This window comes from Emys orbicularis, chromosome 13 (assembly GCF_028017835.1).
Source record: "Emys orbicularis isolate rEmyOrb1 chromosome 13, rEmyOrb1.hap1, whole genome shotgun sequence".
In the NCBI taxonomy this organism is placed as follows: domain Eukaryota; kingdom Metazoa; phylum Chordata; order Testudines; family Emydidae; genus Emys; species Emys orbicularis.
In genome coordinates this window covers 4,775,663-4,788,733 of record NC_088695.1, presented here as the reverse complement: position 1 = coordinate 4,788,733, position 13,071 = coordinate 4,775,663, and the positions used below count along the sequence as shown (strand labels likewise).

Sequence of the window (13,071 nt, the reverse complement as noted above, 5' to 3'; positions counted from 1 at the left end):
AGTGATGGTGCAAGGGGATACAGGGGGAGGTACAGGTGTGTTCTTACTGGACCCAAGTCAGTCGTGCCGTGTTTACATCCATGAGATGCGCCTTTGCCCTAGGGTCTGATTTGCAAATGCATTTACCCAAGTTGCCCATACAAATAGCTGGTTTGAGGATGCACGGGACATACATGTCTCCGCCGGCACATCTGCTCCTGGAAGTGTGGCCCAGAGGCTGAAACACAAGGCAGTGTACTGGTCTGTCACTGTTCATAGCGGCACAGTTTCCTTCTGACAAATCCACTTTAATTCAGCGTTGCAAATTTCAGATTTAATCTGATTCCCTTTTATCATTCCACAGCTGTTTAGATCAGTAGGACTTGATTCTGGGAACCTGTAAAACAGAGGAAAAAGGAAGTCAATGAGCCAAATTCAGACTCTCTGTAACTCTGCCAAAATCAATGAAGTTGATTACATCAGGGACAAATTTGTCCTTATGGGTTTAGATTAAATTAAAGCAACCTAGAGTAACTAGTTCTTCTAATCCAATGGGCAGTTTGACTGAATTCTTTCATGAGCTCTGTGTAACACATGCTAGCACAGCGTAGCTCTTTGTCCCCATCTAGTGGCTACACCATGGATAGAGGCCTACGAGGCTGCTACTAGAATTAAGCAAATAATTGATTTTTTTCAGTTCAGGAGCTGAACCGGAAAAAAAAAATTGGTTTGGTTCAAACCAAAACTGATTTTTCCTCACAGATTTTTCTTGCTGGAATGAAAAACTGAACAGGAAAAAAAAATCACTATGAGTTGAAAAACATCCCTATATTAAATTAAATGGAAAATATATATATATTATTTTTTGTTTTGGGAAGTTTTAATCTTTTTTAAATACACATTGCTACATTTTGAAACAAAACATCATTTCAAAATGCAAAGTGGCAACATTGCATTTCAAACAGTCAAGCAAACCACTGTAAATTTTTTGGGGAGAAAAATTGGCAGCCAAAACTATTTGTTAATTTGGGTTGACTTCACAAATAGTTTCATTGCCCTGAAAAAAATGGTTTTATTTTTTTCAATGAGTTTACTAGTCACCGACAAAAATTTACCCAGTTGTAGTTGCTAGAGTCTCTACACTCACAGAGTTGGCCCTGGAGCTCAAGCAATCTTGCAGCTTGGTTTGTTTAGACACAGGGCTCCATGTGTTTAAGTCCTATTAATAGCTCAACCAGGGGGTGTCATTACATATGCATTTTTTAATGAAATAAAATAGCAACCACCAGGCAGCACTCACAGAGTTTGGTCTAACACGGAGCTGTCCACCCAGGTCCAGTTCTTCCCTGGTGATGTAACACTGAGCCCGAGCCAGACATGATATTTACCCTGTGTGACGTTCTGTATGAACTCCTGCGGGGTGAAGACAGAGGGTGAGTACAACCTGATAGCGTTTGCTTCAGCTAGAAAACTTGACAGACTGTTCTCCAAAAGGGTGCTTGAGCATTTAGGCCTTGGCTACATTAGATTTTGTTGTTGCTATTGTTACAGTGTCCCAGCATTTCTACCATCGGTGTAGCAGCACCAGTGGGAACACTAGTGTAAACAGGGCTCAGGGCTAGATGACACAGGGTGGGAGTTTCAAGTGTCTAGGGGAATTAGGAGCACAAGTCACAGTGACAGTCGCTTGTCACCCCATTGTGTTTTGCTCCTATCTTTCATGCTTTTGAAAATCCCACCCGGAGCGGTTAATATGCCTCTGTGCCTCCCGTCTTGCTGTTCCCCGTGTGTGGCTCCTGATGGGGAAGGAGCCTCCATCCGCACGAGGCAGGAGGAGGAATAAGCGGAGGCAGTGGGGAGGTTGGGGGAACAGTTTCAGGCTCTGCAGCTCTCCTGGCTCTCCCATCCCTGTGTTAATGGGGAGCAACGTGTGTGAGAGCTGCTCCTGCCCTTATATATAATGGAGATATCCTATCTCCTAGAACTGGAAGGGACCTTGAAAGGTCATCGAGTCCAGCCCCTGCCTTCACTAGCAGGACCAAGTACTGATTTTGCCCCAGATCCCTAAGTGGCCCCCTCAAGGATTGAATTCACAACCCTGGGTTTAGCAGGCCAATGCTCAAACCACTGAGCTATCCCTCCCCCCATCCTGAGGATGCTGCATTAGCATCCTCAGGAAGAAGTCTCCTTCTCCTCTTGCACATCAGGTACCATGTAACTGGGGTTCCCCTCCAGGGGAAGTTTAGCCCCCTTTGTTTTACTTTACCATCTCCTCCTGGTCTTGGATCACTAGCATTCGAGAGCTCTTCGCTGAGCAGTTATCACGGCTCTTGTTCCAGATGGTGCTTTCTTTAGAAAACCAATAGCACTTTCCCCTGTGCGACAGCCAGTCCATGGGGCAGAGTTTGCAGCCGGAGCCGTCTGGAGAGAGATGTGGAGAGACACAGCAGTAATGATTCTGAGCCCTAATGAACGTGCCTGTAACAGCTCAGAGAGGGCACATGTCCCCCTGAGTCAGGCACTTGCAATAATCCCATCCAGACCCTTTAGACTCACTGTTTAACAATGAAAGCTGGTCAGAACATTTCCCTCAAAACCGTTTTTCAGTAGAAAAGCTGGTTCAACAAACGGTTTTCAAGAAACTGTATCAACTGTGACAAATATTCTCACAGAAAACAATGTTTCAGAATGACAAGGTTATTTTTATTGTGGAAAATGTTCTGTTTGGAACATTTCAGAATTTCACTTTGAATTTTATTTTATGGATTCTTATTTTTATATGATTTGCATTACTTCCCCCTTATTTCGTGATGTATCATAACACATTGAAAGAGTCTGTTATTTTAATTTAATTTTTAAAAATCATTCAGAGCAGCTTCTACTTTGTGCTGATCAAAAACACTGTTGATAAACTGCAGAGGGTTCAGAGAAGATCTAAGGATTAGAAAACCTGTTTAACAGTGAGAGACTCAAAGCGCTAGGGCTATTTAGCTTAACAAAGAGAAGATTAAGGGATAACTTGATTACAGTTTATAGGTATCTATGTGAAAACAAATGATTAATAATGGGCTCTTGGTCTAGCAGAGAAGTATAACATGATCCAATGACTGGAAGTTGAAGCTAGACAAATTCAGATTAGAAATAAGGTGTACATTTTTACCAGTGAGGGTAATTAACCATTGAAACAATTTACCAAGGGTCGTAATTTTGCTCCATCACTGGCAATGTTTAAATCAAGATCGGATGTTTTTCTGAAAGCTCTGCTCTAGGAAGTATTTTGGGGCAGGGTCTCTGGCCCGTGTCCTAGAGGAGGTCAGACTAGATGATGACAATGGTCCCTTCAGGCCTTGGAATCACGAATCTATGCTTGAAACATTTGGTCGACTTTTCTTTTCTAGATCAACGCGTCTCCTGTCTGTGTTGTAATGAAACAGTTTGACACTTTGTGTCACACTTCTTTCACTGCAAGGCAAAGTGGAGACACCTTGGTCTCAGTGTCAAACTGTTTCATTATTTAATTAGCACACACAAAATGGAACGGTTTCAACAGGACAGATTTTCCCCTATAAGACTCAACAGCCCAGGATTCGGGGCCCTCACCTGGGAGAGCTGGACTCAAGGAGCCCCAGTTCCAGATCAGGCAGAATTCAAACCTGGTTTCCCACGTCCTGGCAGAGGAATCTAACTATTGGGTATAACAGGGACGTGCTACCAGCCAAATCCTGCTTAGTGCAGCCCCAGCTGTCCTTTACGTTAGGCACCTACAGGGTTAAGTGGCAACTGGGAGTGGGTGTTGAAGATCCCAGCAGTATCTAAATGTTGGACTTAGGCCCCGAAAGTGGCAGTTAATCATCTAAGTGCCTTTGTGGCTCTAGCCCAAGGGTCCTCACTCAGCATCACCCACTGTCGCTATTGCCGTCACCCAAAACCACCTGGGCATTCTCAGCCGCAGGCATCAGCCATAACTAGCTCTACACGCTCAGCCTCGTTAGCCATCACTAGCCACCACGGCTACCTCTGCGCTGCCACCTGCTCTCCACCTCTCTTGCAGGCTGGTGCAAAACCTGAATGTCGCCCTCGGCCCTGACAAAGTGGAGTCACTTCCCAAACGCACGGGCTGTGTAACGGGCATATGTGCTGCTGGTGTTACAAGAGAGCGTCTGAGGTCACTGCTCCGGTTTCTGTGTGAGAGGTGGGTGAAGCTGGGATGCCTAGTGCTTTCTGGTATCCGTTGGAGGTGGGAGTGAAGGCCTTACAGATCATTGGAGTGTGTTACACTGACAGTGCTGTGGGCAACATGACTGTGCCTTTGGGGGGATGGCTCTGGGGTACCCTGTGGAAATCTGAACTATCACTAAATACAGTCTTTGTTAGAGTTCATTATACTCGTATTCTTAGAACAACCTGCCCTGCTCACTAGAGCTGGGCAAAAAAATTATAAATCAAAAATTTCAGCAAATAGTAAATTTGCCAAATAATGCATCTTCTGCACTCAAACCATTCACAATCTTGGGTTGGATTCCACAAATAGTTTTGGCCTCAACATTTATTTTTTTCTGGAAAAAGTCAAAACGGTTCATTTCAGCCATTTCAAAATGTGTCACTTCGACCTCTTGTTTTGAAACAGTATTTCGGCTTCCAACGTGGACATTATAAAAACAAATAGATTTTAAAATGGTGGAACCCTCCCCCCTAAAAAATGAAAAAAGAATAGTTTTAGGTTGACAAAAATATTTTCGTCAAGCCAAAATGAAGCTTTTTCATTTTTTCCCCAATACATTGAAAATTTAAAAAAAAAAACAGTTTTGGTTTGAACTGAACTGTTGTTTATTTTTCTCCCTTCTATGCCCCGCCCAACCCCCCCAGCCTGTTTTTTTGGCTCAGCCCCTGAAACAAAAAATCATTTATTTGCTCAGCAATCCAGCTCACTCTGAGAATTACCCTGACTGGCCACTGGAGGTCACTGTGCCCCATAATCCCCACTGAGAGGTGTCTGCCATTGGTGCTACTTGGCCGGCAAATATTGTCCAAATTGGACCACAAAAGTATTTGCTTGTATGTCCATAGCCAGCACTTCCCCCCCTTCCTCTGATGCCCCGGACTAGGAATTCAGGCACCCAATGTCTGCCCTACCTCCAGCCACTGCTGGCATTGGGGAGGCTTGGAAAGAAATTTTCTTCCTCTGAAACTGCTCAGATGGGGGAGGTCGGAAATGGCCGTGTCTCCTACCTAAGCTCTGGCCTCTGCTGGGATCTGGTGCCAGATGCTGATATCCACCTTTCTGCTCCACCTCCCTGATCCACCTCCGGCCTCCCTCTTGTTGCTGGGGCAGGGGAAAGATGCCCCAGGCTCATCTTCTCCTTGCCTGAGGTTGGAGGAAGGAGACTGTCTCTCAGCAGCACCAGTTCTCACAGACTCATAGACCTGTCAAGCTGGATGGGACCTTGAGAGGTCATCAAGTCCAGCCCCCTGCACTGAGGCAGGACCAAGTAGACCTAGACCATCCCTAATATTCCAACCTGTTCTTTAAAACCTCCAACGACGGGGATTCCACAATCTCCCTTAGAAGCCTGTTCCAGTGCTTAACTACACTGAGAGTTAGAAAATTCTTCCTAATATTTAACCTGAATCTCTCTTGCTGCAGACAAAGCTCATTACTTCTCGTCCTGCCTTCAGTGGCCACAGAGAACAATTGATCCCCGTCGTCTCTATAACAGCCCTTATGTATTTGTTATCCTTCGAGGAAATATGGGAGCAGATCCCCTTCTTGCCTCCCCCATCCTCAGTGCCCCTCCTCTGGCCTCACTGAGAGAGAAGCTCCGGGGCCACCTGGGACCTAGGATGAGAGGAGGACACAGGCTAACAGGCTGGCCTGCCCATGGCCGGCCTCCTTCAGACAGGCCCTCCTCCACCTGCATGGTGTACAGAACATGCCAAGGAGCTCAGAAACACAGCGAGTTGCGGTTACCTGCTGAGGGGCTCTGGGCTGAGTGACACAGACTCTGCTTCAGGCGAGACACCAAGTCCTCCAGGCTCCTGTTGCATTCTCTGCCGGGGGAGTGTCTCTGGGCGACACTGCCGTTCTCGGGGACCGATGAGACTGCGCCAGTGTCCGTCTGCGGCGAGCAGCCCTGGAAAACTTCCAAGCAGCAGCCAGGTGAGTGGTTGTTACTGTTGCTGTTATGGCCGCAGGGGCTCCTGTCATGTACTTTACAGGTCACTGGTGTATGAGCTCCCAGGGTGAAACTCACTGCAGCCAGACAGTCCTGAAGGGGCAGAGCTCTTGCCTGTGTCTGGGCAGTGACACCTTTCCCAGGGTCCCTTGTTCTGCACAGCAGCTGACCCTAGGGAGGGCTAATGTCCAGAGAATGCAGTCCTGGGTGAGCAGCTTGGACTATGGGGGTTTCCCCAGGGCTGAGGCGGGAACAAGGTGAGAGTCCAAGGGACACAGAGGCTCCAGAGAGCTGCTTCTTGCTGACCGGCTCTGGGGCTTTTGCAAGGGGGGATCGCCTGGGTGCAGTTTGTGACCAGGAAACAAGATATCTATCTATCTATCTATCTATCTATCTATCTATCTATCTATCTATCTATCTATCTTGTAAATAAACAAATTGCACTAGGAAATACTTGGATCTGCATTACCAGTTTCTCCTCCAGAGAGAAAACTGACCTGTCAGGCCCTGAAATCTGCTACTGCGAGGCAAAAGGGTAAGGAATTGGAATTATCATTAGTATTTAGGGATCGGAACAGTGAGAATGTGATGATGTGAAAAATCACCAAGGAGCGTCTGTTGACCTTGGTAGGGACAGAGATGATGGAATGAGGCAGGGAAGGAAGGAAGGGAGAGAGGGAGGGAGGGCCACATTCATTATGAATATTCTGATCCATTCCATGTTTTCCTTCATATTGTGATGTTGAAAGTTTCCATCAAGGGGATGTTTGGCCCAAGGACAATCACTGGCCTAATGAAAGCCAGTGGGAGCCAAGCACCCTCCTTTACTCTCAACAAAAGGAGCTTGTGACAGGTTGGATCACAGAGACCCCCTTGGGAACTGCCACCTGATGTGCTGAGACTACCTCTGAGCCCATTTTCCCTGGCAGCTTGGGACTTCAGTACCCTGCCTGGTTTGAGCCAGACATGCTAGCCTGCTGCAGCACAGACCCAGGTCTGAACCACATCCTCCACAAGCTGCAGACTTAACTGAAAATGGCTTAAGAAGTGCTCCTGTCTCTAGCACCCAGACACCCAGTTTCCAATGGGATCCAAACCCCCAAATAAATCGGTTTTACTCTGTATAAAGCGTATACAGGGTAAACTCATAAATTGTCCACCCTCTATAACACTGATAGAGAGATATGCACAGCTGTTTGCTTCCCCAGGTATTAATTACTTGCTCTGGGTTAATTAATAAGTAAAAAGTGATTTTATTAAATATAAAAAGTAGGATTTAAGTGGTTTCAAGTAATAACAGACAGAACAAAGTGAATTACCAAGCAAAATAAAACAAAACCACGCAAGTCTAAGCCTAATACAGTAGGAAACTAAATGCAGGTAAATCTCACCCTCAGAGATGTTCCAATAAGCTTCTTCACACACTAGACTCCTTTCTAGTCTGGGTCCAGCAATCAGTCACACCCCCATAGTTACTGTCCTTTGTTCCAGTTTCTTTCAGGCATCTCTTTGGGGTGGAGAGGCTATCTTTTGAGCTAGCTGAAGACCAAATGGAGGGGTTTCCAGGGCCTTTGATATTCTCTCTCTTGTGGGTGGAAACACTTTGTTCTTCTGTGCAAGATCACAGCAACAAGATGGAGTCTGTAGCCACCTGGACAAGTCACATGTCTATGGATGATTCAGCTTTTTGCAGGCCGACGCCATTGTTTACATGTTAGTTTGAACATTCCCAGGAAAGCTCAGGTATGGATTGGCGTCTCCCAAAGTCCACTGTTAGTGAAGTACTCCCAATTACTTGAATAACCCCTTCACACTATGTTGACCAACTCTGCCTTATGTGCTTCCTACAGCAAACACTTTAAATACAAGCATAGAGCCAACATTAATAATGTCAGATATAAAAATGATACATGCATATGAATAGGATGAATAGATTCAGTAGATCCTAACCTTTGCAGAGATATGTTACATGCCATATCTAGCATAAAACATATTCCAGTTATGTCATATTTACACTCATAAGCATATTTCTATAAAGCATTATGGGGTGCAACATCACACCCTCCTCCTGAACTTACTGCCAGAGACTTGGACGCTGACCACGGCGGAGGCAGTATACCTAAAATTCCTCTTTGGGCTCCCCTCTGGGGAAGACACTCCTGTGTCCCCCAAAAGGGAAGGTGATTCTGATCCAACTGTGGGCTCACAGCTACCAGCTATGACAGACCCTTCACTGGCCAGCAAAATCCCCCCTCCCTTCACTCAGGTTGGGCTTGCTTCCAGCGACAGAGTCCTTGGAGTCTGTTCCCACCGCAGCGGTCACCAGGACCCCAACTTCCACCTCCAGGATACATGTCTCTGTGCACCTCTTCCACACCATTACAGCCAGTTCGTGCTTCTGGGTCTCAATTTTCGTTGTCTTTTAAGTCCAGGGTTTGCTGGAGTGCAGCCCCTTGTCTGGCTGCTTCTGCCTCCATGGCAGTCTTTTCCAGGGCAAATTGCGCATCAGTTTCCATTTGTCTCCCCTTGAGACCATCGCTTGATGAGCTGGGATACCACTGAGAACCCCCTCCTGCCAGAACAGGCATCCCTCCACTCCTGTCTTGCTATCAGCTTCAGCACAGACACAGAGGTTGGGCCACGCTGCTCTGCAGTTCACTGAAACTGGTATGCACTCAGCTCAGGGGCTTCTCAGTTAACAGAGACTTTCCCAGCACCCAGTGTTCAGCCTTTCTGGACAATTTGCAACCTGTGCAGTTCTAGCTTCTTCTGATCTTCACTCTTACTTATTTTGGTTCCTTTTCTGTCCCTATTTCCCTTACCCGAAATAAGCAAACAGAAAATAACAAACCAGTTACCCCTTTGTCTGTTCTCCAGCCAGAACACTTAAAACTCACTTAAAATCACTACCAGTATCTTAAAGCAGTCAGCTGTGCACAGATCCTGCTCAACTACGCCACTGTGACGGGTTGGATCACAGAGACCCCCTTCACACTATGTTGCCCAAATCTGCCTTGTGAGCTGCCTACAGCAAACACTTTAAATACAAGCATAGAGCCAACGCTCATAACTTCAGATATAAAAATGACACATGCGTACAAATAGGATGAATATATTCAGTAGATCATAACCTTTGCAAAGATATGTTACATGGCATATTTAGCATAAAACATATTCCAGTTATGTCATATTTACTCTCATAAGCATATTTCTATAAAGCATTATGGGGTGCAACGTCTCAGAGCTATTAAGCCCCTTTCTGTGGCAGAGACAGCTGCAGGCAGGGGAGGTTATCACCCACTGCAACAGGCCATGTGGCAGATCAGAGCTAAGCCAGGTGGGCTGAGAGGTTTCCTAGTTGGAAACACAGTGGCTAGGTTATCGGTTGCAGCCTGTGTGTGTTGGGGGGGGGGGCAAAGGGGGGAACCCAGGAGAAGCAGTTGTGAGAATGACCCCTGAGGAAACACAGGGACAGAACTTCTTGGGCACAGAGCCCAGTGAAGAGGCAGGCTTGGGGATTTCTGAGCAAGGAGACTTCCTGTGGCTGTTTGTTTCTCCTGTGATCAGAGAAATGTGATTTACTGCCCGTTTTTTGTAAATAAATAAGATGACACTGAGACTAGAGCTGACTAGAGCATTGATTTCTCCTAACGGCAACAGCCCTGCAAGGCAACACTATTTGACAACATGAAGTTTCCCCCCAACAGGATGCCCTGAGTTTCAGGTACCAAGTTCAGACTGGACCATGTTCTTGTAACACTTTGCCCTAGCTGGGATGAAGCGTCCAGTCGTCTACTGACAAGTGGAGCAAATTATTAAGGGAACAGAGCTGGGACAGGAGAATTGAGGCTACATCTCTGAAGAGTGAGTCGGAAAGCAGAATTTCCGTTTCCAACGTTTCAAAATTTGTTTTCACTAGGGACCTGTTCCAGTGAAGAGCAGGCCTTGAGCTACTCACCCTGAATGCCCAGTGCAATTACCGCTGTAGCCAGGATCACGTTGCCAGCCAAAGCAATCCACAGAATGGACCCGTGCCAGCGTGCAAATCCCCGGAGATCTGTGAGATGCAATATTCAGTGAAGCACTTTCTGTAGCTACTTAAGGACGTGTTAAACAAAGAGGCATATGTGCTTATCTGGATTTCTGTCTCTCTGGCCACTCGGGGGATGTGCTACCCTGCAAACGAAAAATCGCGGTGCCAAATCTCAGAGCACAGATCTAGTGACTCGGGCTGTGGGATTAAAAATAGCAGTGTAGACACTCTGGCTGGATCCCAGGCTCTGAGACCCTCACAAGATTTCAGAGCCTGCCCAAACCGGGACGTCTGCAATTTTTAGCCCTGCAGCCCAAGTCAGTTGGTCCGGGCTCTGACAGTGCCACGGGTGTTTCTTTGCAGTGTAGACATAAAGGCAGTGTGATACTGGAGTCAGTTATAAAGCTGTCAGACAGGGATACACTATTCTTAGGAGGCCCCCATTGACCGGCTAGCCAGAGTTTTTGACTGGTATTTACGGAGCATTTTGAAACTATTGGAAATGTGGGTGAGATTTCAGCAGAGGTTTCAATCTTTTTGTCCCCTCTGCAGTCCTGTCCAGTTAGCCCATGAGAAAAGCGGTCAGCAGCAGGAGTGATTTGGGGCTATCTACCAAACAGACATATAATCCATTGCAGTTAAGGGGCCAGATTTCAATTGTATCTAAACATACACTGTTCCTGTCTTGCGCTCAGTGTCCTGCTTGTTAGCTTACTTTCAGCACTGAGCCAAGAAGCAGAACCCTTCAGCACCTGTTCAGACTCCTCATGTCCTTCTCTTTGCTAGGTGGTGGCATGACTTGCGATCTTTTGTGATGTTGAACATCTGATAGCAGACACTGGGATAGAATCATAGAATCATAGGACTGGAAGGAACCTCGAGAGGTCATCAAATCCAGTCCCCTGCACTCATAGAATCATAGAAGATTAGGGTTGGAAGAGACCTCAGGAGGTCATCTAGTCCAACCCCCTGCTCAAAGCAGGACCAATCCCCAACTAAATCCCAGCCAGGGCTTTGTCAAGCCTGACCTTAAAAACCTCTAAGGAAGGAGATTCCACCACCTCCCTAGTAACCCATTCCAGTGCTTCACCCCCTCCTAGTGAAATAACGTTTCCTAATATCCAACCTAGACCCCCCCACCCCCACACCTGCAACTTGAGACCATTGCTCCTGGCACTCATAGCAGGACCAAGCACCATCTAGACCAGGGGTAGCCAACCTGAGCTTGAGAAGGAGCCAGAATTTACCAATGTACATTGCCAAAGAGCCACAGTAATACGTCAGCAGCCCCCATCAGCTCCCCTTCCGCCCGCTCCTAGCACCTCTCGCCCGCCAGCAGCCCCGCCGATCAGCGCCTCCCCCTCCCTTCCCGCACCTCCCGATCAGCTGTTTCGTGGCATGCAGGAGGCGGGGGGGGGGGGGGGAGAGCGAGGGCACGGCAGGATCAGGGGAGGGCGCGAGAAGAGGTGGAGTGGGGGCAGGGCCTGTGGCAGAGCCAGGGGTTGAGCAGTGAGCACCCCCCGGCACATTGGAAAGTTGGCGTCTGTAGCTCCAGCCCTGGAGTCGGTGTCAATACAAGGAGCCGCATATTAACTTCTGAAGAGCCGCATGTGGCTCCGGAGCCACAGGTTGGCCACCCCTGATCTAGACCATCCCTGACAGGTGTTTGTCGAACCTGCCCTTAAAAATCTCCAATGATGGAGATTCCATAACCTCACTTTATCCTTCTGTTCCTTCCACCCTTCTACACCACTTTCATCCGTCCCAGCACCCATCGGACTCCCTAGCTAATTCCATTTGCAGCCTCAACGCCTGTCTCTGCTGCTCTTGCCCGGCATCCCCTTGTGCTGGCTCCTGATTCGGATCTCAGCTGCACTCACTGAATTCAGAATGAGAAGTGAGAGCAGAACCGGGCCTCAGTCCAAGGACTTCAGTGGGGTCACTCCGGATTTATGCCAAGGTCACTGAGATCAGAATTCAGCATGGACTCCACTGAACGCAGTGGGGTCACTGCCTTTACACTGGGCTCCCCAAGATTTGGATCTTGGCTCCTCCTTCCAAATCCAATAATCAAGTGCTACTCACAGAGTCTCCCAGATTTGCCACCCTGAACATGCCCGTTCCTTCTCTTCTCACTCGCAACTCACTCCATTTATTACAAAGACGCTTTGGGCCAAATCCCCAGCTAATGCGAATCAGCCAGAGCTCCATGGGAGTCAGTGGGCCAGATCTGCAGCTGGTGTATCAATCTAACTTACTGAAATCCCCCAGAAGATGGATAAAAGCTGCTATTACATTTTACTGCCCTGGCATGTGAGTGTAAAGGATGTTCCCAGCTGCAAAGATTCCAGTAATATTTATACACTCATGTGGCTGTAAAGAGAAACCAAATGTTCTGTGTTAAGCTAAAGACTGGCAGATACCGGGACAAGCTTTTCCTAGGGCGCTGAGCAGCGCCTGGTAGCTAGAAAATTGCTCTCTGAACTCTACCGTCTAAACTTTAATAAACACCCATGCGGAAAGCAGAACCCCAAACTTAGGACAAATCAGGGAAAGAAAATCAAATTCACTTACCGTGGTGGTTAAGGGGAGAGGGTTGGCTGGTGGGGGATGAGTCTTCCAGGACATTTATATCAGCGTAGATTATTTCCTCAGTCATGGTCCAGACAGCAAAAGAAGGCAATGCCCACCAAGGGACGCTGTGTGGAAGGGCAGCCGCTGAGATGTACGTGCAATCCAAGGTGAGCGGTGCCTCCAAAATCAGGAAGTAGCATCTGTCAGGTGCTGGTGAATTTCCTTCCTATCTCTGCGCTGGGGGTTTCCTTCATTAACAGGTCTCATGTCCTTACCCCAGGGCAATTGACACCAGAGGCAGGGACGGGGCGC

At 47.4% G+C, this 13,071-nt stretch overlaps 1 protein-coding gene across 1 annotated transcript; it reads right to left on the bottom strand.

Moving 5' to 3' along the window:
- Positions 1–252: 252 nt before the first annotated feature.
- LOC135888142 (killer cell lectin-like receptor subfamily B member 1B allele C) lies at positions 253–12,844 on the bottom strand. The gene is made up of 6 exons (XM_065415953.1): positions 12,760–12,844; positions 10,107–10,209; positions 5,948–6,015; positions 2,246–2,400; positions 1,280–1,392; positions 253–376 (listed from the first exon to the last, which is right to left on the bottom strand). Exons 1-6 carry the CDS (start codon positions 12,842–12,844, stop codon positions 253–255), a joined length of 648 nt encoding a protein of 215 aa, XP_065272025.1.
- Positions 12,845–13,071: the final 227 nt, after the last annotated feature.

What these genes read in the sequence shown, in the direction of transcription:
- LOC135888142 (XM_065415953.1), bottom strand. Translation starts at nt 12,844, where the DNA reads ATGACTGAGGAAATAATCTACGCTGATATAAATGTCCTGGAAGACTCA. An exon ending in CTCTCCCCTTAACCACCACG is followed by an intron (nt 10,210 to 12,759) that starts GTAAGTGAATTT and finishes TGCATCTCACAG; the next exon opens with ATCTCCGGGGATTTGCACGC. An exon ending in TCCGTGTTAGACCAAACTCT is followed by an intron (nt 377 to 1,279) that starts GTGAGTGCTGCC and finishes TCTGTTTTACAG; the next exon opens with GTTCCCAGAATCAAGTCCTA.